Consider the following 24,867-nt stretch of genomic DNA (forward strand, 5'->3'; position numbering starts at 1 on the left):
AGTTAGAGCTGCCGTTTGCCCTGCAGGCGTGGCAACGTACGAAGGGGTGCAATCGGCTTGCACGTGCATAGCTCATGCACCACAGAGTTTAGCTCAACCAAATGTGCATTATTTTGGAGGCCTTGCCTGGGACTACCATTGAACCGATTTTGAGGTTAATAGCTTAAAATTTCTTTGAGCCAGAGGACCTCACGTCAAAACGGTTTTCCGACCCCAGCACGTGCAGCCTGCACCCCTCGCAGACGGTGACCCCCCTGGAAACTGGTTCAAGGTGTTACCGATGTGTCCCGCCAGTATGGCTTTGCCCGTGACCTCGGGTTGACCTGTAGCCTTGACAAAAAATTTCGTGTCACCGAAACTTTGAAGCGGAATAGCATGTGCCACCAAGCACCGAGCGAACCGAGGCCAGCACCAAAAGTTTACCTCGCCGGAGACGAATCAAACGGTCCCACTTTCGTCCCGATTGGTCCACCCATTTTGACTCCAGGTCCAAAAAAGCTTGGACAAACTCACTCACATACTCACTGACAAACAGGTTCAGCCGAACTTTTTTTCAGCGACCCACCAATGGGAATTTCCGGATGCAAAAGCATGCTATCGCATGCTTTTGATCCTCCAATTCTGGATGACGCCTGCCGGGGCCCCGCACGGCGATCAGATGCCAGCTCACATCTGCAATCAGCTGACGCCTGGAATTAGCTGACGCCGCTCACCCCTGCTGTGTGGCGCAGTTTGGACCGGCCGGGCCAGGTCGGCTGACCTCGGGGAGCATATCGATCACCCGTTACATCAGCTGATGGTGACCCCCTGCCCCCGGCCCACTGTGTGGCGTCCCTGGCACGTGCCTCGGTGAACTGGGGCGCCTTGTTCCCCTGTTGCGCACGGGCTTGTGGTGCATGTTTACCGCAGCTGGCTGCATCTTCCGCACGGGGAACATAAAGTTGGCGATCCCCGTGTCGCAACGTGCACCCCGCGCCTACTTTGTGGTCGGGCTCGGCCCTTCGCCGTCTCTGTGCTCGCCCGTGATTAGTTAGAGGCGGGAGCAGGTGTGTCCGAGCTGCGGAGATGTAATCAGTTGGAAGGATCACACAGGATTCCCTCGGAGCCCTGAGAGCTGCGGCGGCTGGAAGTGCGCCGGGCTTTGTCGAACACGACGGCGGGCCCGTTATTGGGCTGAGTGCCTGCCGCCGCTCAGTTGGATCAGTCGAGCCGCGTACTCGGCTCCCTCCGAGCCCCTTGTCGTTACCCCTGCTGCTGCTTACTCCGCGTCTCTCTCTCTCTCTCTCTCTCTCTCCTCTCTCTCTCTCTCTCTCTCTCTCTCTCTCTCTCTCTCTCTCTCTCTCTCTCTCTCTCTCTCTCTCTCTCTTTCTCTCCCCCGCTCGTCTTCAGCAGTTGTTGGGCTTCTGGCGCCAGTCTTGGGGCGCTGCGTGCGATAATACGACACGGAACGGCGCTCCGTGTCGGCGAACGCAGCCGTAAATACCGACCCAGCACCCACAGGGGTGCCGTTTGAGAAACGCTCGGCCGGCCCGCTGTCAAAATGGGACGCTCTGTTTCAGAATGGACACTGATGATGACCGAGTAGATTGCAAGATGGACGCTGGCGTGGAGTTTATGAAAATGGCTTTGCAGTGATGCGGATTTAATTGTAAATATACTTTCAATGTTCCGCCTACAGCTTTTAACAAATGTTGTTACAGGACACAATGAAGTGATCAAGCATTTTTGTTTCAGACCTTACGACGACCGATAGGCTGCGCTGCATTTTAATTTTTTGATGAGGCGTAGGAAAGGCCACCAAAGTGGAACACCTCAGTGCCTTAGCATCTTTGTGGGAAGAATGTACATTTTTTTTTGCACGGAGCGTTTTCTTTGATCAATCTTCTGGTTTGAAAGCCGGGCCCCTTTTTATGAGTTATGCATGCTCATTGTTTCGTGTTCTATAAGACATTTGTTTGTGTTAGCCCATTCCCCTGCTAATTCTGCATTGGTGCGATGATCAATTGTTCTTGTTCCGGCTTGCCTCTCTAATTTCCCCTCAGAGTTCCCTAATGACCCACAATGTTTGCTATGGCGTCTCTAAAGGCCCCGCTCTCCAAAGCACCATCAATCTATTCGTGCGGCGTGTTTTCATAGCATCACATCGTCGCCGCTATGTAGGCCAGTCACCCGACTTAATCACCGCAGGCGCGGGATAGGAGCCGCCAATCGCTGATGGAACGCGTCATTTGCTGGACATACTAATCTACCCCGTATCGATCACATTTTTGGCCTACGCATCGGCGAAATTCCGAGCGAGCCGCGGTGTCCTGGTGGCTGCTGTAGACGCAGAGAGGGTGGTGTGCGCAGCTCCTAGCGAGCAGTACTCTGACGTCCGTCCCCGATCCGTTGCAGTTTGCCTCGGACGATGAAGCCGAGTGTTCGAGCCTAGAGCCGGACATGGGTAACAAGACCAGCAAGAATTTCGAGCCGGTCTTCTACAACAAGGATGCGGGCGTCATCTTCAACCGTCTGCAGGCGGACCAGCTGGTCAGCAGCAGCGGTAGCTCGTCCACCGGCTCGCCGCAGGCCGCCGCCGCCGCCGCCAGGCGCGCGCAGGAGGTAGGTTTGATGGCAAAACTAAGAAATGGATTCAAATGGTTTGAAGGCTCTCTGAGCTTACAGAAGTTCTAGTTCTGGTTAATTATTTTTGAGTGATTATCTTGCCAATACCAATCCTAATTCCTAGACCAAAACACGCTGGTAACAATTATGTGAGCGTTTGCCATTCGTTATTGTCGTGTATCGTTTTTTAATCGCAACTCTGTCCATCCGTCACCACGTCTCTAAGCCCCCACTAACTCCCTGTTCTCCCCGCAGCGGACGGAGACGCCGCAGCGGGCGCCGCCGCTGAAGCAGGTGCGCCGCCGGGTGATCGTGCCGCACGTCTCCGCCGGCGGCCCTACCCCCACCTCCGGCCGGCCGCGCGCGGCCACCTCAGCCGACAGCGGTCAGTCGGGCTCCTCCACCTCCCCGCGGGCGCGCAGCCTACCGCCGGCCTCCCCGGCGTCAGCGGCACGGCGCCAGCTGCTCCGCCGACAGCTGCGGGACGCCTCACAGCAGGGCGGCTCGGTGGACCTGAGCGTCAGCGAACTCTGCCGCATGTGCCGCGATGGGTCGTTTGACTCGAGTGCCTCAGACCTGAGCCTGGACCTGGCCTGGGCGGACGGGCTCGGCTCGAGCACGGTGGACTTCCTGGACCAGTTGGAGAGTCAGTTGGACGTGCTGAAGCTGGACATGTCGACGATGGACAGTAACCTGGTGACGCTGCACTTTCCGCACCAGGAGGAGCGCGCCGGCCGCCGGCAGCTGGGTAAATCCGCCTCCGAGCACCGGCTCCGGTCGGACGCGTCCCTGGGCGGACTGGGCGCGGGCCCGGCGGCGGCGGCGGCCGGGGCGGCGGCCGAGTGGTCGCTGGACTCGCCGCCGGTCACGGACGGCTCGCTGGAGTGGGACTCCCCGGTGCACGGGTGGAGCGCGGTGCCGCGCGCGGCGCGCCCGCCGGCCGACGGCGCCAGCTCGGCCGGCCGGCCCTCCCTCAGCCGGAGCCAGTCGGCCTCGTCCAGCCTGCGGCGGTCGCCCAGCCTGGAGCTGCGCGCCGAGGACATGCCGAGTCTGGAGTGGGACAACTCGGGCATCACCGAGTACCCCGAGACCTGGCAGGAGGACGCCGACGCCGGCGACAGGTCAGTACGGGAGGGAGACACGGGGGCGAGGGAGATATCGGGGCATCGTGCTTATCTCGGGCTTGTTGCCTTGTTATGCTGGTCTTACCAGATAATGTTGTTTTAATTCCATTGTCTGTTACATGCAGCATGATTTCCGGGCTTCTCTTCTGTAACTTCTGCAGACATTCTACAGGTTGTGTAATAGGATGTAAAATTTCGTCTAACTGTTTCTTGAGGGAAATTGAATTTCTGTAACTTACATGTAACAACGTTCCTCGCAGTTTTCTGCCGTGCTACAAAATGGATGTACCACCTAATTTCGTTGTTAAACTTTTTTAATGGCTGTTGAAGATCTAAAATTAGTTTCTAGTTGAATCGCTTCTAGCGAACGAACGCGCAGCTGTCTTCACATGAATGTCGAGAATGCCGCTTTGTACCAGACCCTAGATCTGTTAAATGTTTCATCAAAGTTGCTTGTTATCTAATGAAAAACCGAACAAGTTAAATAGGGGACAGGAGACTTAACTGGCACATTGACGTGACACACGGGACGGACGACGCAAATGGCCCCTGCTTTTCCGCTCGGTTTCATGACTGAAGGTCATAGCTGGTCATGCGTGCGATCATACCATCGATTGATGCTTTTGGTCCTGCATTGTGAACTGCAAACATTCAACAGGTACACCACTGTATCAAAACGGCATGGCGATTACCCATAGGAGTGTCATCGCCCATATTTACAACTATTCACTTGAAACGTGTTTAAATTGTGCACCTGTAATTCGTGGCATTTCTGGACGAATTTTGGAAGCATTGTGCTCATCAATAAGCTTTTGTGTGTCAGGCTCGTTAGTTCGCTGTCGTGCAGACAGCACGAATTGTGCGCTAGGTGCTGGCTGATATGTGCTGTCTAACTATGTCCGACACAAGGTTCAACTCCACCTCACTACCGCGATCCATGCTCAGAGGCCTCACCAGCTGGGCTCGCTTGGCCACATATCAGTGTCCAGTGAGACAGGTCGTGTACCATCACTCACAGAGCCCTGGAGAATAGTGGCGACATGTGCGCTCTCCCTCGAGAAGAAGGGTTTTCACACCACAGCTGGAGCCGGGTACGGAAATAGAGAATTCGTTATGGTGGTCGTGGCTCGGAGAAATCGCTTATGGCTGTCCGACGTCGGCGAGAACTGATCTGACGATAGAAATTTAAACGTGTATCATATAGGTACGCTTTACCGGTTATTTGCTATGTTATTCAAAACATCTCTGTTTCAGTTTTTTTGCCAATTTTTTTCTTCCGACTACCGGCAACATATATAAGTAGTGTCCTTTCTTTGAAGTTGGTAACAACCGGAAGAGGCTAAGCGCAGACAGGTGCAGTGCGTCTTTCGCGCACTTCCCTGTCCCATTAACAAGATCCGCCCTATGCACCTGAACGATCAGCGTAGCGCCGCATCATCAAAGCATCTTCATGCGTCACTTCCCAACATCAAAGTCCCCACGGGTAACGTCCTCATTTAGATGACGTAACTCTGCCAAGCGAATGGTGTGCTGCTGACGGGCTGTCGTAGCATGTTGCGCTGACGTTAGTTGAGGCTTGGCTTTTTTGGCCACCCAGTTGACAGCCTAAATTACCTTGATGTCATCAGCTGCTCTCAGCTCAAGTGAGAACGACGGCCCAATGCCTCAACTCACCCCCTACCCAGTCGTCTTGTCTGTTGTCTCGGAATTGTCTGGAATTGTCTCGGAACTGCCGGTGACCTGACTGGGCGCCCGGCGGTCTGACCCGCTCGGACCGATCCGTCCGCCCGGTGACCGATGCAGCGGCGGCGGCGGCGGCGGCGGCAGCGGCGGCACGACAGTTGAGTTCAGTTGGCCGCGGGCCAGCGCGCGCGCCATGCCGGCGGCGGTCGGCGGGGCGCGGCCCGGCAGACTGCGCCCTGCCGTCGGCGGCGGCGGCTCCCGACGGTCGTCGGACCGACGGCGGCCCGATGCTGCCGGCGGCGGCCGCCGCTCTGGTGCCGCTGCTGCGCCGCGCCACCCGGCTGGCCGTCCGTTTGGCGCCGCGCCTGCTGACCGCCACCGGCCGGCTGCTGGAGCTGCTGCTCTGGACGCTGCTGGTGCTGCTGCGCCTGCTGGCCGTGCTGCTGCGGCTGCTGGCGCTGCTGATCTGCCGGCTGCGGGTGGTGGCCCGGGTGTCGGCGCCGGTAGTCTTCCGCGTGGTGTCTGTGTCGCTGCGCGTGTGCTCGGCGATGGCCGCGGAGCTGGTGCGTCTGTGTGTGTCGGCAGTGCCGCGCGGCCGGCCGCTGCTGCCGGCGCTGGTGCCGCTCTGCGCCCTGGTGTGGCGGGACGCGCTGCCGGCCGTGTTAGTGACTGTGTTGGCCGCGCACCACCTGACGGCCGCTCTCCGCTCCTGCAGCCGGCCGCTGGGAGACGAGCTCGCCCTCGAACTCGACCTGGAGCTGGAGCTGGGCTCGCGCGGCAGCCGAGACTCGGCCAGTCTGCGCAGTCTGGACCCGCGCACCGCCTCTGACGAGCGGGAGGGCAGTGCCGAGAGCTCGGCCACCACGGTTCAGGAGAGCCGCGCCTCCTCGGCCAGTCGACAGGGCAGCCTCACGTGAGTACGAACCTCCGGCGCCGGCTGCACCAGACCGGTGACCAGCTGGCTGGGATCGATATGTCGGGCGCAGACGGGCGCCGCCGCCCCGGGAGGGAGGGTCCAACGCTCCGGAATACTGCGGAGTGGGTCCACCCGGCTCGCCCAGGAGTGTTGACCCCCGCTTGAGTGTCATGAAGTACCGCGGCTGACTCTCGAGACCCTCAGCGCGCACACCCTGACAGTAAGCACTGACTGGAGAGCCGGGCGGAGACGCGGACTGGGCGATGCTTTGTCCCCCTCCTGTTAAATGGCCCCGGAAGTTGGGCGCTGAGCGGTGTCGTGCTGTTTGGTATTCATTGTCACGGTGTCCGTGTGTGGCCCATGTGCCACCCGACTCCCACACGCTACCGCTGGGACCATTGTGTTCTGCCGTGGCGAGGGTACGGGTCTGTTTTGCCAGCGAGGTACCTCGTTAATCTATCCGAACTGCCAGGGCGCTCCTCGTGACCTCCTATAGACATCACCATGGCTCTGTTCAAAAGGATTCCTGCCAGGGCTGCGCCACACGGCGTAGGCCGATATTGACCAAGCCGCTGCCTTGAGCTTCCAAACATTCCCCTGGCGACACGCTCATGGTAATCATAGTCAGCTGGTATCCGTTGGGAAAACCTGAATGAACTAATTAATGTAAGATAAGCCACGGATAAGCTGGTCGTGGAAACTTGCTTTAAACTAACTTGAAGTTCGAATTGGGCGATCAAACTTGTTCAAACTCAGTGGAATCAAAGGCCGTAGCCGACCGACGAATATATCCATTGTTTAGGGCGTGACTCGGCTGCTGTAAACGGAAATGGCGAGCGTCACCTATTTGTGAGCGAAGCCTGAGATGAGCCCTAACCCACATAAACCACCCGTTCCTTCCCATCCCCGGTATCTTTCAGCCTGCTATCGGCTTTGTGGTCGTACTCCGGATATGACCTCTAAATTTCCAGGCTGTAGTTCAATACCGGTCCGCGGGCGCCCGTAATATTCTGGTGCCGTGTCTCTCCTTATAAACCATTCACTATCCACCGCTCGATTGGATTGTCTGAGCTGCATAACTGGAGCTGCTCGCTCTCGACGCTGCGCAGTTCTGGCAGTCTGGCGGCCCTTCCGCTCTGTAAAGCCCGCCCGTAATGCTCTCCCTCCGAATGTTCCTGGACCCCTTCATTGTTCCATGACGCCATCCCCTCCCTATCCCCGCCCAGTCCCTGAGACCCATGCGGGATGCTGATGCTACCGCGTCGCAGCAGACACCCTCGCCATGCAGGCGGGCCCTCCAACCCATAGATCTCCATTGGTCCCGGGGGCCGTGGCGGGATTAACTGTTCTGAGTGGTCGGAGACCCAGGCGCTGAGGCGTCGCAGAGGGTGCTTCGAGCCGGAACATTCCGGATTTCTGCCGTGGTTTCCGACGGGAAGTGCCGAGATAACTGGTTGTGGTACTTTGAGCGCTAATGCTGTCCGATCTATCAAACGCCGACTAGATTCCATAGCTATGATTGTTGTGAAATGATTGCTGTGAAATGAATCTCGGCTATGAAAGAGCTTTGTGCTGTGCTGACTAGTGGTTGATACCGGCTGATAAGTTTGGTTCATACTTGTGCCTGATGCTCTGAATCGGCGTTCGGTACTCACTAGAAATGTCAATCGGATACCAACTTTTTGGTATACCGATACCAAACCGATACCAACTCGGTATTTGGTATTTGAATCCTAATGTGTTTGGTCATAGACCTCTGTATACATGGACTGGACACAGAAAATCCGGCCATGACCACAACGGCCCTAAAAGTAAATGCTTATAACTCGAGAGTCAGTTCACCTACGACATCCATTTTTTCACCGCCGCATAGCCCCATTCATTGAAAATGATGGGGATCATCCGCCGAACCGATGCGGTGTAACGGGGGAGCACCAGCACGTGGCGCGTGAGAGATGTTTGTGAAAATGGCGTGACAGTATCTCGGGAACGGCTTGACCGAATGAGTCCAGATTTGGCACCCAGCTAGGTATAACACACCTGCCAATAACACATGTCCCAATTTTGAGGTGCCGATGCACGTGCGCACGTGCACACCCCTTTTTTGTATCTCAGAAACTACTCGTCCGATTTCGCTCAAATATTGTATACAGGCAACAGCCTAACAACCATTGCTGGCTCACACCTCAAGCAAGGGGTGCGACTGCACGTGCGCACGTGCACACCCCTTGTTCATATCTTGGAAACTAGCAGCCCGATTTAGCTGAAACTTTGCATATACCCAAGTGTCTTATAACCATTGCTGGTGTTTGTCTCAATGTTGAGGTGCCGCTGCACGTGCGCACGTGCGCACCCTTCCATTATATCTCGGAAATAAACAGTCCCATTTCGTTGAAACTTTGAATACAACCATGGTCCCCACAACTACCGCTTATTCACACCTGAATAGTTGATATCATAACTAAAAATAACAACAAACGACTTAAAACTGTTGATCGTGTAATCCAACAGATTACGATCGTTGTAGTTGTATGCGGATAAATATCCGGTAGTTGGTGAGCATTTGAGCTAATTTCCTATGCTGTTGTATTCTAGGATACTTGTTCTCAAAAACAGTATAACGTTAAATCGGTTTTATTGCTCTGAAAGGGGATAAAAGTGCAACGCTCATGACGGACCGTCTTAAATAAATTCGTCTTAATGACGGCGACGGAAAAGAGCACGTGACTTTCTGTAAAGTATCATTAGCATTATTCCCAGACCTACGTGTTTTGTCATAAAATAGGCATAAAGCAAGGCATAAAGTTGGAATTGTATATTTAAGTTTCGCTTTTAAGTGTTTCATATTGAGGACTTATCAAGTTTCGGTTGAATAATTGGTGTCGGTGTGCATACAAACTGATACGTTATTAAATGTCACAAGTAGAAGGTTATTTGTTGAACAATTGTTCGTTTTTTAGCTGCATTTTGGAGATGACCATTTACCTACAAGAGCCCACAGGAAGAGCAAGCAAACGTTCCTGATTGACGCATCGTTACATCTATACACTGTGGTTCCATCCACCCTTAGCCAGATCCTTCCAAGCGTGAGTAATGCTTTATAACTTGCTTCATTGTTATTTGTCTTTGCTGCTTTTTCTATGTTTTCTCGCCAAAGTCGGTATTCAATAAACCAGATTAGTTACTGCACTGCCTGCCATGGTTGGAAGGCATGCTCGCAGACAATATAATTAATGTCATCGAATTCGAATCAATCTATTTGTGAGTGTCATTGATCAAACTGTAAAATAGCAATCTTGACGCATTTACATTCATTATTACTTTTAAGTCGTTTGCCTCTCAATGCAGATGTGCTTGTAGGACGTAGGTTAATATCAAGTATCACTGTGTAAAGGCAGTTTTGCAATACATAAATCTATCCGAAACCTCAATTTTACAAACACATTTACTTGTTCTTGTCATGCTATCGTAATGACTTTGTGGATCATGCTTGGCGAGGGCCGCTTGTTCTTAAAAGTAAAAGATTACCGCCAAGCACACATTATCCTATAAAGTGTGACCGACATACTTTTTTCTCTATTTCTTTCAGTGACGCCACTCACAGAGATAGTCAACGAGCCGCCAACGAACAATGCCCCCAGGATAGCACATCATCGAAATGCCAACTCCAGGAGCAGCAGCAGTCGCCGACATAATGTAGGAGGGAAAATTGATCAGCAGTGTTCGGTGCTTGCTGAAGCGTACAGTGACCTCATTAAGCACTATTTGGCACAGTGAGGCTGATACAGCCTTTGCTCCCGGGTGTAGCCCACGATGCAGGTCCACAGGCTGACCTGATGTGGATAATCATTGCCTACAGCGTCGTTCATCGGGATGCGTGGACGGAACACTGGAGCACGCAGCCGCTGTCCTAAATATCCCGCTCTCCGCCATCTGGCTGCTCCAGCGGTAGCTACGTGCGACTGTCAGCTGACCGCTGCATAGCCCCGCACAGGCCGTAGTAGCAGGGATCGAGCCGGCTCCGGTCGCCGCCCAGCAAACTATTCTGCCGGCCAAGGTCCTCACCGAGTTGTACGGCGCACGCTCTCTAAAAGAGTGGCCCATTTAGGACATGATAGAAAAGGAGCGACAAGATCGGCCGCAGTGTCCGGTAGGCCGGCGAGGCCGAGTCGCTCCGCCGATCGAGTAACTGCTGACGCCTTTGAATCGAGGCAGCTCATGGCTGGAGGCGCTGCGGCCCAAGTGTAGCGCCTGACGGCTGACGGCAGCACAATACAGCTGCAATGGGCCCCAGCCCACTGTGGACTCGCCGACAACGAGAGGGCGGACGCCCTGGCCAAGGAAGCGGCCGGGCTGTCCCAGCAGATGACCCCGGTTGACGTCCGCACCCTCACGCAGGTCGTTGCGCGGTCCACCAAGAAGAGGTGGCAGGCGGACTGGCCAGCTGGCTGGTATCGCACCGTCATGGGGGACCACGACCCACGACATCCAATGCGGCCTTGGCCACCGGCTACATGGCCCACAAGGGTCGTGTATCGGCTAAACGCTACCGCGTGTACTTTTCTGTCATCATTTTGACGAACACCCAGACCGCACAAGGGACACTGCATGATGATCCAGTTTAGCAACCAAGAGCTCAGTAGCCGTCAGCGCCATATGAATGGAATGCCATCCCGCTCCATCCTTCTTCCCATTTTCATCCTACCGCCATCGGTGGTGGAAGACTATGACATGCACCAGCACTTATCCGCGGACATCCAACAGCTCTGTGTAAGCCATTACATTGTTGGGCATAGCCACTGTTGGGCTCTTGCTATTATTATTACAGCGGATTTCAAGGAACCTTTTCGAGAAGTGCAATAAGTGCTCGACCATTGGCGGGTCGGTGAGCCGTGTGACGCGGGAAAGCATATACTCTCTAGCACATCTTTTTTCGAGTGCCCTGTCTTCATGGTGACTGATTGGGGAAAAACGGCACCTCTTCCACCCGAACAAGTACCCAACAGCTCTTCCCGGGATTGGGCGGTTCAACAGTGAGCCAGTTTTCTCGAAAAAAAAATCGCACAGCTAATTGATAAAGCGTCCGCGAGTGAATCCTGTATTGTTGTTAGCTCTGTTGTTTGCCTTGCTGTTTGTCATGTGAAAATGCTACATCGTGCAGCTAACCGATGAGTGGGTACCTACTGGTTGATGAGCTGGATTTTTTTTCGGTGCTGAAGAACTATCAGCTATGTATACCTAAGTGTGCTCAGTCTGATCTGCAATACATATATTTTACAATGCATGTGCTTTTACTGCCAATTAACTTCATCGTTATAGAGAAGTTCAGTCCCGTTCGAAAGCAAATTTCTAGGATACCAAGTGTATAAGTCGCTAGTGGTTAAGCTATGGAGTACATTGCTGCGTAAAAGATCTCAGCAGAACGGAACTGCTAGTTTCCGAGCTACCAATTAGGGTTGCGCGCGTGGCGCGTGCGCACGTGCAGCGGCACTTCGAGCTTGTGACGAGAATCAGAAACAGTTAGCTTTGCTCTTGGGGAGGCATAGACAAAATTCCAGCTTAATCGGACGGATACTTTCCAAGATATAAGCAAGGGGTGTGTACGTGCGCACGTGCAGCCGCACCTGATAATGCAGAAGTTCAGTCCAGTTGGGAAATAAGTTTCTAAGATCCGCAAATGTATAAGTCGCCAGTGGTTATGGAGTACATTGCTGCGTAGAAGATCTCAGCAAAACAAAACGGAACCGCTAGTTTCCGAGCCACGAATTGGGGTGCGCGCGTGGCGCGTGCGCACGTGCAGCGGCAATTCAAGCTTGCGATGAGTATCAGGAACGTTTAGCTTGGCTCTTAGGGAGGCAGATACAAAGTTTCAGCTAAATCGGGCTGCTAGTTTCCAAGATATGAACAAGGGGTGTGCACGTGCGCACGTGCAGTCGCACCCCTTGCTTGAGGTGTGAGCCAGCAATGGTTGTTAGGCTGTTGCCTGTATACAATATTTGAGCGAAATCGGACGAGTAGTTTCTGAGATACAAAAAAGGGGTGTGCACGTGCGCACGTGCATCGGCACCTCAAAATTGGGACATGTGTTATTGGCAGGTGTGTTATACCTAGCTGGGTGCCAAATCTGGACTCATTCGGTCAAGCCGTTCCCGAGATACTGTCACGCCATTTTCACAAACATCTCTCACGCGCCACGTGCTGGTGCTCCCCCGTTACACCGCATCGGTTCGGCGGATGATCCCCATCATTTTCAATGAATGGGGCTATGCGGCGGTGAAAAAATGGATGTCGTAGGTGAACTGACTCTCGAGTTATAAGCATTTACTTTTAGGGCCGTTGTGGTCATGGCCGGATTTTCTGTGTCCAGTCCATGTATACAGAGGTCTATGGTTTGGTATTTTGTTGGTATCATGAACCCTCGCTAATGTTTAAGAGGCTAAGAAATCGGTAGAAAGTTTGTATTTTCCTCATGTTCCCAAGCTGGGTTGGTTTCGGTATTTCTCCACGGTTTTGGTTGGGATTTGGTTTGGTATCGGTATTCCGATTTTCCGTAATTGACATCACTAGTACTCACCCTGACTCAAATACCATGTCATTGAACTGATTGTCTGGGTTTTGAGGTTGTCTAACTGACTCGGACGCTGCTATGGAGTAGTGTGCGTTGTTATGGATTGCAGGGCTGCGGAGTCGATGGATTTTCGGCGACTCCGACTCCGACTCCGACTCCGGCTTTCAAAAACCAGCTCCGACTCCGACTCCGACTCCGGGCAGAATTGTCGACTCCGACCGACTCCAACTCCCGACTCTAACTCCGCAGACCTAGCAGGGCTGCGGAGTCGACAGATTTTCGGTGACTCCGACTCCGGCTCGGGTTTCTAAAATCGACTCCGACTCCGACTCCGACTCCGGTCACAACTGTCGACTCCGACCGACTCCGACTCCGATTCCGACTCCGACTCCGCAGCCCTGATGGATTGTATGCGGTTGCAGTTGACCTATTCAAACTCCACCGTGCGTGCGTAGGTATCCCCCATGGACTGCTCTGTTGCTCGACCCGTGCCTAACTCCACCCCCTATTCACCGTCAGGCTGGCGCTGAGCCGGGAGCACTCGCCTCTGGTGGACCCGCTCACCGAGTCTGGTTACGAGGGCATGGACAGCTCTGCCGTGCTCACCCGTACCCCGCTCTCACCCGTGGCCGAGACACACGCGTGAGTACGTAGGAACGGGAGGCGCGAGCGACCGCCCTACGCTGCTGCCATCTGCTGTGTTCGAGTTCCTAATTCCATGATATTTTGCATGGTCTTCTCTCAAATCATACTTGTAAATGTGTCTGGCTGGATTCCCCCGCTTAAAATTGATTTTAACGGTTTGGTTATTCGTGTTAAAATGATGTTACCGCACCTCTACCCTTAGACTGTACAGTCTGTCTTAAAAGTACCGCGCAAAGTGACGGTGGATCCATCAAGCCTGACCGAGGAAGGGCCTGCTAAATTTGAGTCACCGAAGCAATTGACATCCTCGTCCATCCCCCAGGTCAATTGGTTCGGTGACTTTCAAATTATAATGGCCCTTCCTCGGTCAGGCTTGATGGATCCACCGCCACTTTGCGCGGTACTTTTAAGACAGACTGTACATTGCCGATATCGATATTTTACACTGTCTCCAATAATCTATGGTCTTATTTTGCCACTTCTTGCTTAATGTTTTCTGTTTGCATAGTTACTAACCACTTCATACGAATTTCTGCGATTTTAATGAAGGGTTCAGTCTCAGCAGCTCCATATGGTCACCAGCACCCCTGCATATAGAGCACCAACACAAAGCACCCCATCCCCTCCTCCCATGCTCTGCACCTGCCGCGTTCACGTGCGCCGCTATCACGGTGACTCAGATCTGCACGTGACTGTCTGCAGTCTCACGCCGCGTGTCTCCGCCCTTCCTGTCCACCTGATGTGTTGGAGTGTCGCCTCCGACTGAGTCAGGGCCCGCCGTCCTGCTCGCCTGTTGCGAGGCCCTGCAACTGAGCGGCATTAGAGCGGCAGTTGCGTCAGGCCTCGGGCCCGGCTGGGGCGCGCTATTGAAACGCCACTGCAATTTGGGCCAAATGGAGCCGGCAATGGCCTGCAATAGGGACAACTCGTGATGGGCGGCAGCACTCAGGAGCATCGTTGATGGGTATTGGGTGCTAAGAGGGTCATCTCATCACGTCCTTATGAGCTCAACCGGTCAATATATGAAGCGTTCAAGTGAATCCTTGAACAATATATGTACCTACACTCAGTCGTCCAGTCGCTTTTTCAGTTCCTGAACAGCAGTCTCAGTTTTCTTAGAACCTGCCCCACCAGGATCCTTGAGCCCTTGCCGGCCTTTGTTCGCCAGTTGACGGCTATCTCCCCCGCCCGTCGCTCTCACCGGCACTCCACACACTCGGTCTGTGTACTTCAGCTGTCACTCGTCACTCCCGCCGCGTCGTTTCCGCGTGCGTCTCAGCTGATGACCGGGTGTCTACTGCCAGCCGGCCATACCGCCGTGCTGACCTGGCTGGCCGCCAGGGCCGCCCACCCACCACAGGCGGGCCAGCGGGCGGTGTGCCGACCTGGCACCGATGCGGGCCGGGGTAGCGAGCCAGACGGACCTGACCGCGATCCACTGCTGCCGCTACCCGACCGTCGGCCGCTGCTGGCTCTGGGGGCTTAGATTGGTGGCTGTGTGAAAAATATCGGAGAAAGTAACTATTCAGGCTGCAAGTTTAGGGTGGTGCTGTCAACGTACTCTTCTGGTGGTGTAGCTGGTCGTTGTGATTTTGCCTGTTGGCGTAGTGATTTGAGCTAGTGCTGTGTGGTACGCCAGACTGCGTCGTCTTCACACCAGTGGCCGCCGCCCGGGGAGCCGCGTCATGGGGAACTGGTAAGCCGCGATGCAGCCCCTCCTCCCCTCCCCTCCGCTCACCTCTGTCATTGTTCAGTCCCGCTCCACCGCTGACGACAGTCTCTCCGTTCACAGGGAGTCGGGCGCCCTCAGTTCGGACTCTGCCGTCTCCGGGTCCACGGACCGCCTGAACGGCAACCCCACCTCGGGTACCACCACCTCCGGCGAGCAGCAGCGGCGCGCCAACCGCGACTCGGCCTACTGGGACGACGGCCTGGACACGCTGGCGGCGCGCGCTGCCCTGGAAACGGTCGGCGAGTCGATGGACCTGGTGCAGTACGGCCAGCAGGAGTGGAGGGGCACCACGCCGCGAGCCACCACCATGCGGCAGGTAAGAGACGCGGCGGTGAGGGAAGTGGTTACTCAGCTGTGATAGGGGCACGGTCTCGCGTTGGTATGCTACAAATTAGAATATGTGTTTTTCTAACATCATCCGATACCGCGCCAAACTCAAGCAATATTTTTTATCTGCTATTTCTCTCCAAACCGTTACGTTCGTAAAGCGGTAATTTGTTTTTTATACGGCTATCATTTATTCTTGAATGTTATCATGCTTATTGCTTATTTTAGCCCGGCAAGTTTTGGTACCGGGCCCCAGCAATGTGTTTGATCGCACGCCCGTCTCAACCGTCTGACGGCGCCCTCTGTCGGCAGGGTTACGAGGAGATGGCCAGTCGGTACGGCCTGACGCACCTCCAGCGGGTACGCGGCGACAACTACTGCGCCGTGCGCGCTGCCCTCTACCAGCTGCTCGCCAAAGGTCTGCCGCCACCCAACGCCAACAGGTGCCGCCACCTGCTGGACTCGGCCGGCGACTGGGTGACCGCCTGGAGCTTCGGTTCGCGGCTGCCGTATGACGTCAGCACGGCCCGGGCTGGCATCCACGACTGCCTGAGCACACTCAGTCAGCTGGTGAGCATACTGAGGGGGGGTAGTGGGAGACAAAGAGGGGACTGTTGGAGGGCGAGAGGGGAGGGAGGAAGGTGGCACGGCGCCTTCCACCCTGACCACGGCAAGGAGGAAGACCTGAGTGAAGAGATTCTAGCCATGGAACCCTCATAACTTTAATGTGTTAACATGCCGGGTCAACAACAGGCGTTTTTGGATATACCTAGTTATGTGCTTGCTAACTCTGGTATAGGCATATATTTTTAACCCGGCGGCCGCTGGGCCTCCGCGCCACCCGCCGGCCGCTGGGGGGGGGGGGGGCATATAGTTGCCCCCCCTTTACTTCTGCGACGATATCGTCGCAACGCGAAGAGATAGAGAAGCGAAACTTTGCACACATCTTCCTGAATACCTAGCCGAGGTTGTGTCCAAATTTAGTGTTGATCCCATTTGAAATGACGTCACAGTGACGTCATATGTGAAATTATAGATTTGCGACTCTCATATTCCTCACGATACATCAGATATATGGGACCGAATATAAAGGACCGATTATTGGTCAGAAGCTAGATGGAAGTGTAGTTAGGTGTTTTAGGATGACAGCAGGTGCTGTCTAGTTCATTTACAGTTGAGTTTCATGCTCAGCGTCGTCAGAAACGGTCCATATCGGAAAACGGCAAAACTTTATGACGTCACTGTGACGTCATCTTAGGTGCTGCAACCACCAAACTTTCCTCAAACATTGCCTAGCTATTCATTTGAAGCTATGCCAAGTTTCACGTTCGTAGCTCATCAGGTTCCGGAGATATTTCACAAAACGTAAAGGGGGGGGCAACTTTATGCCCCCCCCCCCCCCAGCGGCTCGTGGGTTAAGCAATCTATTGAAGGGCTCGAATCAACCGTGAATAAAGAGTCCCCACATCTGACCAGTTTGCGTGCCCAATGTCGCCCTGTGCGCCGAACGTCAGCGCCACCCCAGCTGTCTCCCCACCCTCCCCCTCTCCCTCTGACCCTCCTCCGTCCCTCTACCCCAGGGTGAGGAGCTGCGGAGCTGCGCGGCGCCGGGCCGACAGCTGAGGCAGCGCTGGAACGCCGACCCCGACCTCGACCTGCGCTGTATGGAGGCGGTCAAACTGCACATGCTGGCCGAGGCCGTACAGCTGGAGCGGGACCAGGCGCGCACAGACCGGGTACGACAGAGGGTATTTGGTACTTGGTACATATGGCCTAGCGTGTCAAATTGTGTGGGCAAATGGAGTATTTATTGAGATGTGAGTGCTTAGTGAGGTCCGAGACATATCGGGAAACAGCGCCATTTATTTGGCGAATCATGGAGGTCAAAGTGTGGTCAAGCGTGTTTTTTTCACAGAACATCTTCAAACAAGTATTCCGTTGACTGGTGGGGAGCATTGCTCCACTCCATCGTGCGCTGTGTAGGCAGACAGTTTCGCGCACGGTGCACTAACCAGCGTCTGTTCTCCCCTTCAGACGGTACCGCTGTTCGCGATGCTGCTGTTCGCCCGGGACACGTCTTCCACGCCCCGGGAGCTCATGGTGAACCATCTGAACCACGTGGGCGACTCGGGCGGACTGGAGCAGGTGAGGTCACGGACCGACCCGACCCTGACTTATCCCTGCGAAGCTTACACTGACCTTTGACATCTCGAGTCAACTTCTGTTTTCTTTCGAAACCTAGATGCGTACCTAGGCATCAGTCTTCGCGGCTATCTCTTGAATTTTTTCGATGAGTTCGGCATCCCACTCTCGCCCTTCCCCATGAACTCAGCTAGTCTCGTGATCCTATCTCTTCCCATCTCAGAATATAACTAGTCCTGCACCCGTGGGAGTAGGCTTGCCTCCGGTCGGATCTGCCAGTCCCTTCCGCCTGTCTCTGTGGCGCTTTGCGCTGTGGTGCCCTGGCATGCAATGCCTCCCAACTGTACGGGTGGTGACCCTGCGGTCTGTCTCCCCACGCCCGCTACAGCTGACCTGGGCAGGCATTAGACAAGTAAGTGGCCAGCTCGCCGGGCGCTTGCCAAGCGGAGAAAGCATGGCCCACTGGCCGCTTAAACACCACACCTGTGGAAGGCCGGGCTACGCTACGCAGCTGGGGACGTGCCCCCGTATTGCATGTTGCAGTGTTGCTGTCGGCGCATTTGGCCGAGGCTGTATATTCCGATGCTTTGCATACCTGAAGGACAGTCACCGGTTTAGCCTTGACTGCCTTCGTCAAGGAAAAGGGGGAATCCCGATAATGTTCGATGCGTGTATCCGCGTTTGGTTTAGAGTGTTAATGTAGCGCCGTGCACGTCACCTGTCTATGGGTTTCGTGCAAGTATTAGAACTTCAGATATGACTCGTAAATGTTATCCTTCACAAACGGAATACCGGCACAAAATCTAGTGGTAATATCCTTGACGTGATGCCTTCTAGACGTTCTTCTTGTTCGCAACAAGTGAATAACACTTTGTTTCCGCAGTTGCCGCACGCTTTGGCTGGCGTTTCCTATCCGTATTACACTTCCCACGCCTCAAGCATAGCTGTTCCATTTTTCCATTCTCCAGAGCTGCCTGCGCAAAAGCTCATCACAACACTAGCTACATTCAAAACCAGATTTTCAAGTGACTGACCACTAGAGTTTTGTGATCCATCATGCCCAAATATTGTCCGCGCTGCACTTTATTCTTCTATTAGCTTTACAGCATAGTGGTTCCTCCATTCTTCGAGGACCTTCCCTGCCATTATTCAGCCGTCTTAACACGACCTCCTTGCCATTCCATGTCGACAATAACAACCGACCACGGATCAATTGATCCCTGACTGACAGTGACACTGACTCCGCCGCCGCCGCCGTCTCCCCTCAGATCGAGATGTTCCTGTTGGGCCACGCGCTGGAGGCGACGCTGCGAGTGATCCGGCCGGGCGCGCACGGCCAGGAGGACTTTGTCACCTTCTACCCGGACGACGCGCCGCCCGAGCGGCCCGTGCTGACCCTGGTGGCCGAGGACGACCGGCACTACAATGTGGCCAGCTGAGGCCGGCCCCCAGCGGCGGCCGCCGTCGGACGGGCGGGGAGGGGAGGGAGGGGGCGTCCCATTGTGATCCCGAGCAATCCTGCAGTCGGCGCGAGCGGCGGGGTGGGTAGACACGCCGGCGGCGGCGGCCGGCCGGCCGGCCTAGGTACCTGACAATATTTGATGCTTCCTTTCGTTGGGCGGCAGTCGGCCTCTGCGTCCAGTGCCTGTTGGCGCCATGTTGGCGCGCGTTTGCACAGTTTATTTTGAGGCGTTTAAACTTGTGTCAAATGCGTTGGAGCGTCGGCTCGCTCGGTCTTGGGCTTGGCTGCGTTTTATTATCGAGCGGTGGTTGACAGTGTAGTTGCTCGTATAACTTATAGACGAAGTTTTATTGAGTAACCGCCTGCACCTTACTGCCCGGACTGTATTTGTGAGGCTGTCTTGTTGTAGATTGTTACTGTACATTGTATATGTAGACCATTTGACGGGTTGAAGGAATAGATGCGTCTGTTTTCACGACATGTTTATGAAACCAAGTTGACACATAATCATTCTACATAGGTATAACAAGCATTGAGACATATGACACCGCATAGCCATTCATTCACAGCCAACCCAAGGTGTGAGCCGATTTTTCCTCATCAAAAACTGCAGTTTCCGGTCCATGTCTTCATTGTGTATCGCCTTGCATTTTTCGAAGTTGATCCGTCTTCGGAACTGAAAAACGGTTACCAAACTTAAAATGTTGTAAATGTCAACACTTCACGCCCACGGTCAATGTCGTTTTTTCATGCCTTCACCATGTCATCCATGTAACGTCAGTATGGAAACCAAAACTTGTCGCCTAATATTCATCCATATCCAAAAACACTAGACTTGACGCCGTGAGAACCATTCAATACCAGCACATCGCTAGTAATCTGGGCCATGAAATGTTAGGCAATCAACAGGAGCGAATATTGTGCGTGGTGTGTGCAAAGCGCTCCAGAATACGCTAACAGCGTCGCCAGCAATCTAATGAAAATGTGATGGGCCATGTGGCCGCATTTTGCCCCAAAATATTCTGCCACTGACCTGCGACGGTTTTTCGTAGTACCTCGTCCTCCGGTACTGCTCCAGGAAACCTTCCTGTCCCAGGAGTCTGAAAATCAGGTACAAGTATGGGGGTGAAAACAGTAACATTCAGTTGACTTTAGGCCATCAGTCCGCTATACTAAGAAGAACACGAGGAAAGATTAGGTTACCCAGAGCCAAACCACCAACGCCCTTAGAGCGCTAACACGCTCCAGGGATCGGGCCCGAGACGGCATTGGCGCTTTGTCCATCAAGCAACACATACATTTGGAATCCATCAGATCATCCCCGCTGTGTCACTCATCACGTTCTCATTTACGTGAGGTCAGACACTGTAGTCGACTACAGAATGATGTTCCACTCCTCAGAAGTTATCAGTTGACCGGAGCGCTAAGTTGTGCCGTTTATCACGCAATTAAGCGTGTCGATTGTGAGCATTGGGACAAAGCTATAATTTGTGAACTCAGCCCGTGTGATGCGGCACAGCCTACCACTCCAGGCAAATAATTGCCTGTGAAGGAACATCATTCTGTAGACGACTATACACACCAGACAGACAAAACCGCTGGTCACTGATACTTCGACACATGCATCAGGATTCCGTAGTTCAAGTTGTCTATTTTGGTAAGTAATGCGAGGGTAGTCATACTTCTTACGACCACAAGTCAGGAGCGCTACCGCTTTCAATGGGTCGTATCCGACAACTGTGCTGTGCAACTACAGCCCGGGAGTATGACCCACCTGTTCAGAAGTTTCATGGCATCATCAACCTGACCATTTTTGACCAGCACTGTTCTGGCAACAAACTTTGCATAGACGTTTCTAACCATCTTGGGCTCTGAAACAAAGAAATAGGTACATGAAGCAATACAACAAATAATCCCAGCATTATTTTTCCTCTCATCCTAATGGCTCTCATCTTAACTCTTCACTGATCACTCTCAACTTTTCATCTTCATCTTCGTGTGATCGGGTCAAGAGGCACGATGTCCTGTAGGGCCCGTTCTCGCCGATTTCCATAACTCCACTTAGTTCTCAGTCTGTTACAGGAGTGGAGTACCAGATCGACTCCCAGTGCGCATCTAGCCTGTTCTTAAAGACGTTGACTGAGGGCGAATGTACAATTTCTGCTGGAAGTCCGTTCCAATCGTTAATACACCGTACAGAAAATGAATTCAGTCTGGCACGACATGGTCCGGCCTTTCTGTCATTGGACCTATCACATCCAGTGTAGCCAGTGAGCACTTCCAATAGCGTTATAAGGTGGTGGGCGGATGGGCTGAGCTGGGACTATCAATAGCACTGCAAGCAGCCGTACACTTCTACCACCAGCGCCCGACTGTGGGGGCAGGCGTCCCGAACGGACCAGGGGTGGCACGCTGTGTCATTCCGGCCTAGGGCATACCGGTTGCCTCGTTTCGCTCGCCGATCTCTAGGTTCCTGACCCTCATTTTGTTAAGTGGCCGCTCGGGTTTACATTGGACAAACCGTGGAACCGAACCGAGGAAACAGGAGGTGGTCGCAATTCGCAGCTCGGCGACCCCTGGCCCAAAGTCGGTTCGCGACGTCTTGCCTCACACTCAAGCACCCTAACAAGCAGGGGTACAGCCAGACTGCTATTGACGATAGAAACAATTAGACACAGGATAGCTGTAAGTCATAGGTAGGGGACACAGGTTTTGCTGGAACCTACATCAACACTAAAGGGATAAATATGCAACTATACTATTAGTAAAGTAATCTTGACTACACCAACCAGCAATTTGGTTCGGCTTAAGTCCGTTTTGCCCCGGCAACTCCGACATGCCAGACTTTGGGCCGGTGTAAACGGAACGCCGTCAGGGGGCTTGGGTCATTTTGGCTCTATTCCGCTTAGCCAGCCTTTGCTGTGGCGTGTGGCGCTCCAGAGTTGGTATGGTTTCGAACCGCCAACTCTGGCGCAAGTCCAACACCCTACGACCAGGTCCAGTTGCCTCGTAGCTGCTCTGGCTTACTGTGGCTGAAGTACGGTTGAGGTACGGCACGGCTGATGCGGCATAAGCTCGACTGTGGTGCGGGCGAGCGCTCCGGGATCGTGTGTCAGCTCTAGTAGAGCCCCAGATCTTGACTTGTAGCTGGAGCAAATGAAGGAGCTAGCCAGAGTAAAACCAGCTACGGCTCAGACCAAATTTGCTGGCTGGGGTACAAAGCATGCGTTTCTTCGGCTTGAGTGTCTTCATGACTTAAAAATTTGTGTTAATTTGCAGGGTAATAATATAAAAATAAAAGAAAAGAACACACACATAGGCTGGTTAGGCATGGACAACAATAGTCATGCAAGAAACAAGGTCAACAATATAAAATATAATTGAAAATTTTAACACAATTAATGGGTGTAATTTGAACAATGATACAGATAAATAATTTGACCGAGTTGTCCGCCCAGTCACTGGGCGGACATTGCCTTCGCCATCCCCGAACAAGACCGATAGCCTGGCATCCTTACCATGAGCTTGGTCAGAACGAAACCCACAGGCCTAGTTGGCCTGACAAAATCTCGAGAAGCTGTAAGTAAGAGATGCAAGTTGCTAGGTACCCATAATTTCAACTTGGCCAGTTCAGGTAGGTAGGTGACAAGCCCAGTTTCAAAAACTGTTCATTTACTCTTTAATTTCAGCACATCTATCTTTACCTTGCACGACACCAGAGGCAAGTTTTACCAACAGAAAAATAGCAGCCTGCTGGATTTTTTTTTTGCCTTAAGACCTCTTCACATACGGTAAAGCCCTACATACCCACCACGTTTACCCGCCATATGTCAAGCAATTTTTAGACAAAAAATTCTGGCAGGTGGCTAGTTTTCTGTTGGTAAAGCTGGCCTCTGCACTTTGCAACAAGTGTGACGCCTGCTTTACTACTACCCACTTACCATCCAGTGCTATGTTGATGTAGCAAAAACTATAGAAATAGGCACCTACATCAATAACAGTACACAGAATGCACAGAATCAAGGCAGCACAGAGTACTACAAACATAAACAATAAAAAAATTATGCTCGAACATAGGTGAGTCACCAATCAATTTGCCCTTTACCTTTTTGGCGGTTACTGGTGGTCTGTAGCACGGGGAAAGGCAGACTCCAAGAGCTTCCATATTTCATAAGTCTTCAGTACATTGAGAGTTCTTCATGGCATTTCTCAAGGATCTAAAGTGTTTCAAGGAAATTCACTCAAGAAAATGATTCAAGATAATGACAATAGACTTAAAAAGTAACGCGGCAACGCCTCAATAATATGATAGAGGTATGATAGTATTCAACTGATGTGAGGCCTGAACACAATTTAGCCTTATTTGCCTAATACTACGACTTGGCTACAACTACTTCCTCCTAGCTCAGCAGCATAGATTTAGTTAAGTTAGGTTAAGTTTGTTTCAGTTATGCTAGTTAAATTTCTATAAAATTGCATATTTGCAGTGTCTCGCAAATACAGCACGACTGGGAAAGGACCTTGAGAAGTATTTCACAAAATTCCCAATAACAACAGGCTTACTTCTCAATTTACTGGGACCTTTACCAATCTAGTGACTTTCGTACAAATATGGAAGCCCGATCGAACTAATCCTTATCACTAATTACCAAGCCTCCATGGTGGCTATAGCCTATAAATATAAATCCCTTTTAAATTGCCTTGCTCTTCTACTCTGTACTTAAACACTAATATCAATCCCTGTTTGTAAAAAATGTGATATACAAATTCTGAACATATATTTTTTTACCAATAGCATTTGCCTTGAACTAAGACAGCATGCTTTATAAATCAGTCCCACGCACAAGGGGGAAAAGCTCAAATTATTGAGCGCTCAAAATATTGAGCGTGTGACGTCAGAGGCTCCCATAGGCGTAATGCTGAGGGCTCAAAAAATTGAGCCGTTTCAGGAACACGTTTTGCAAAAGCAACTCGCAACACCTAGGGAGAAATGGCAACACCCTAGGAGAATCACTAATGATGCAAAACAGATTAGGCTTTCATATTTTTCACTGCTCAAGCTTCAATGATTGGGGGAACACCAATTTATAGGTCGAAATCTTACGGCATACCAGGATGACTTAAAAACAGGCCAATATTTATGTCGAAATAAAAGTTATTTTTTGTCCATTCACGTTTTTTACTAGGGCTCTGTTGGAAAGAGCATTTTTCATACTACCCAAAATGATTGCGATTCAATTTCACATTACCCATATCGGAGAATATTTTTCATTTGGCGGCGCCGTTTGTTTATTTCGTCGCGACGCCTCCGGTCGCGTGGTTGTCGTCGTCCTTGTGTTGAGGGTAAGTTTTTATCGTTTTAGTTGTACTTAGATGTTAAAAGGTACACTGAAAAGTTTGAATATGCTGTGATTTTAAATTTGGAAACACGTAAACGTCAATCAATTCACGTTTTCCTCGATTTGCGTGCAGATAAGTAACTGTCGACGAAAGTGGCGCCATCCGATATGATGTTTTGAAGGAAGGAGACACAACATATTTACGTGAAAATTTTTGTTTTTTAGTGGTCTAAGTGCTTCAAAGAGGCTGTGAATGTTTTCTTCACACAATTTTTCATTAGTTATGATGAGGTAAAAGGTAGTTTCAGTCTTAACTTTCATATAA

General features: G+C 52.5%; 2 protein-coding genes across 10 annotated transcripts in view; one reads left to right on the forward strand and one right to left on the reverse strand.

The window, feature by feature from the left end:
- Positions 1–19,678, forward strand: part of LOC122387834 — a 56,045-nt gene extending 36,367 nt beyond the window's left edge. For 3 of the 6 annotated variants that reach the window (XM_043378388.1, XM_043378390.1, XM_043378389.1), the window contains 10 exons: positions 2,395–2,601; positions 2,860–3,725; positions 6,127–6,324; positions 13,415–13,537; positions 15,333–15,588; positions 15,912–16,169; positions 17,180–17,335; positions 17,634–17,744; positions 18,130–18,153; positions 19,010–19,212. In XM_043378388.1, the coding sequence (XP_043234323.1) occupies positions 2,395–2,601; positions 2,860–3,725; positions 6,127–6,324; positions 13,415–13,537; positions 15,333–15,588; positions 15,912–16,169; positions 17,180–17,335; positions 17,634–17,744; positions 18,130–18,153; positions 19,010–19,180 (2,370 nt within the window). In that variant the 3' untranslated portion in view covers positions 19,181–19,212. Of the gene's footprint in view, positions 1–2,394; positions 2,602–2,859; positions 3,726–6,126; positions 6,325–13,414; positions 13,538–15,332; positions 15,589–15,911; positions 16,170–17,179; positions 17,336–17,633; positions 17,745–18,129; positions 18,154–19,009 lie in introns of all 6 variants that reach the window. The other 3 variants (XM_043378385.1, XM_043378387.1, XM_043378386.1) reach the window with 3 other exon arrangements.
- Positions 19,671–23,420, reverse strand: LOC122387836 (28S ribosomal protein S21, mitochondrial-like). 4 transcript variants are annotated; one of them, XR_006257691.1, is made up of 4 exons: positions 23,145–23,317; positions 20,978–21,074; positions 20,237–20,303; positions 19,671–19,879 (listed from the first exon to the last, which is right to left on the reverse strand). XR_006257691.1 is itself a non-coding variant. In XM_043378391.1 (4 exons), the coding sequence occupies exons 1-4, from the start codon at positions 23,373–23,375 to the stop codon at positions 19,763–19,765; spliced, it is 348 nt and encodes a 115-aa protein (XP_043234326.1). In that variant the 5' UTR covers positions 23,376–23,420; the 3' UTR covers positions 19,671–19,762. The 4 variants fall into 4 exon arrangements, 2 of the variants coding, with proteins under 2 accessions (XP_043234326.1, XP_043234327.1); XR_006257690.1 differs by lacking the exon at positions 23,145–23,317 and adding an exon at positions 22,722–23,134; XM_043378391.1 differs by having other exon boundaries at positions 23,309–23,420.
- Positions 23,421–24,867: the final 1,447 nt, after the last annotated feature.

The sequence above is a fragment of the Amphibalanus amphitrite genome, unplaced genomic scaffold, assembly GCF_019059575.1.
Source record: "Amphibalanus amphitrite isolate SeventyFive unplaced genomic scaffold, NRLGWU_Aamphi_draft 000299F_arrow, whole genome shotgun sequence".
NCBI lineage: Eukaryota > Metazoa > Arthropoda > Thecostraca > Balanomorpha > Balanidae > Amphibalanus > Amphibalanus amphitrite.

Bases quoted from the DNA above. Each gene is read 5' to 3' on its own strand.
- LOC122387836 (XM_043378391.1), bottom strand. From the start codon at position 23,375: ATGAAATATGGAAGCTCTTGGAGTCTGCCTTTCCCCGTGCTACAGACC. The intron at 21,075-23,308 runs GTAAAGGGCAAA...TCTTTGTTTCAG, and splicing joins CACCAGTAACCGCCAAAAAG to AGCCCAAGATGGTTAGAAAC. The intron at 19,880-20,236 runs GTCAGTGGCAGA...ACCGTTTTTCAG, and splicing joins ACTACGAAAAACCGTCGCAG to TTCCGAAGACGGATCAACTT.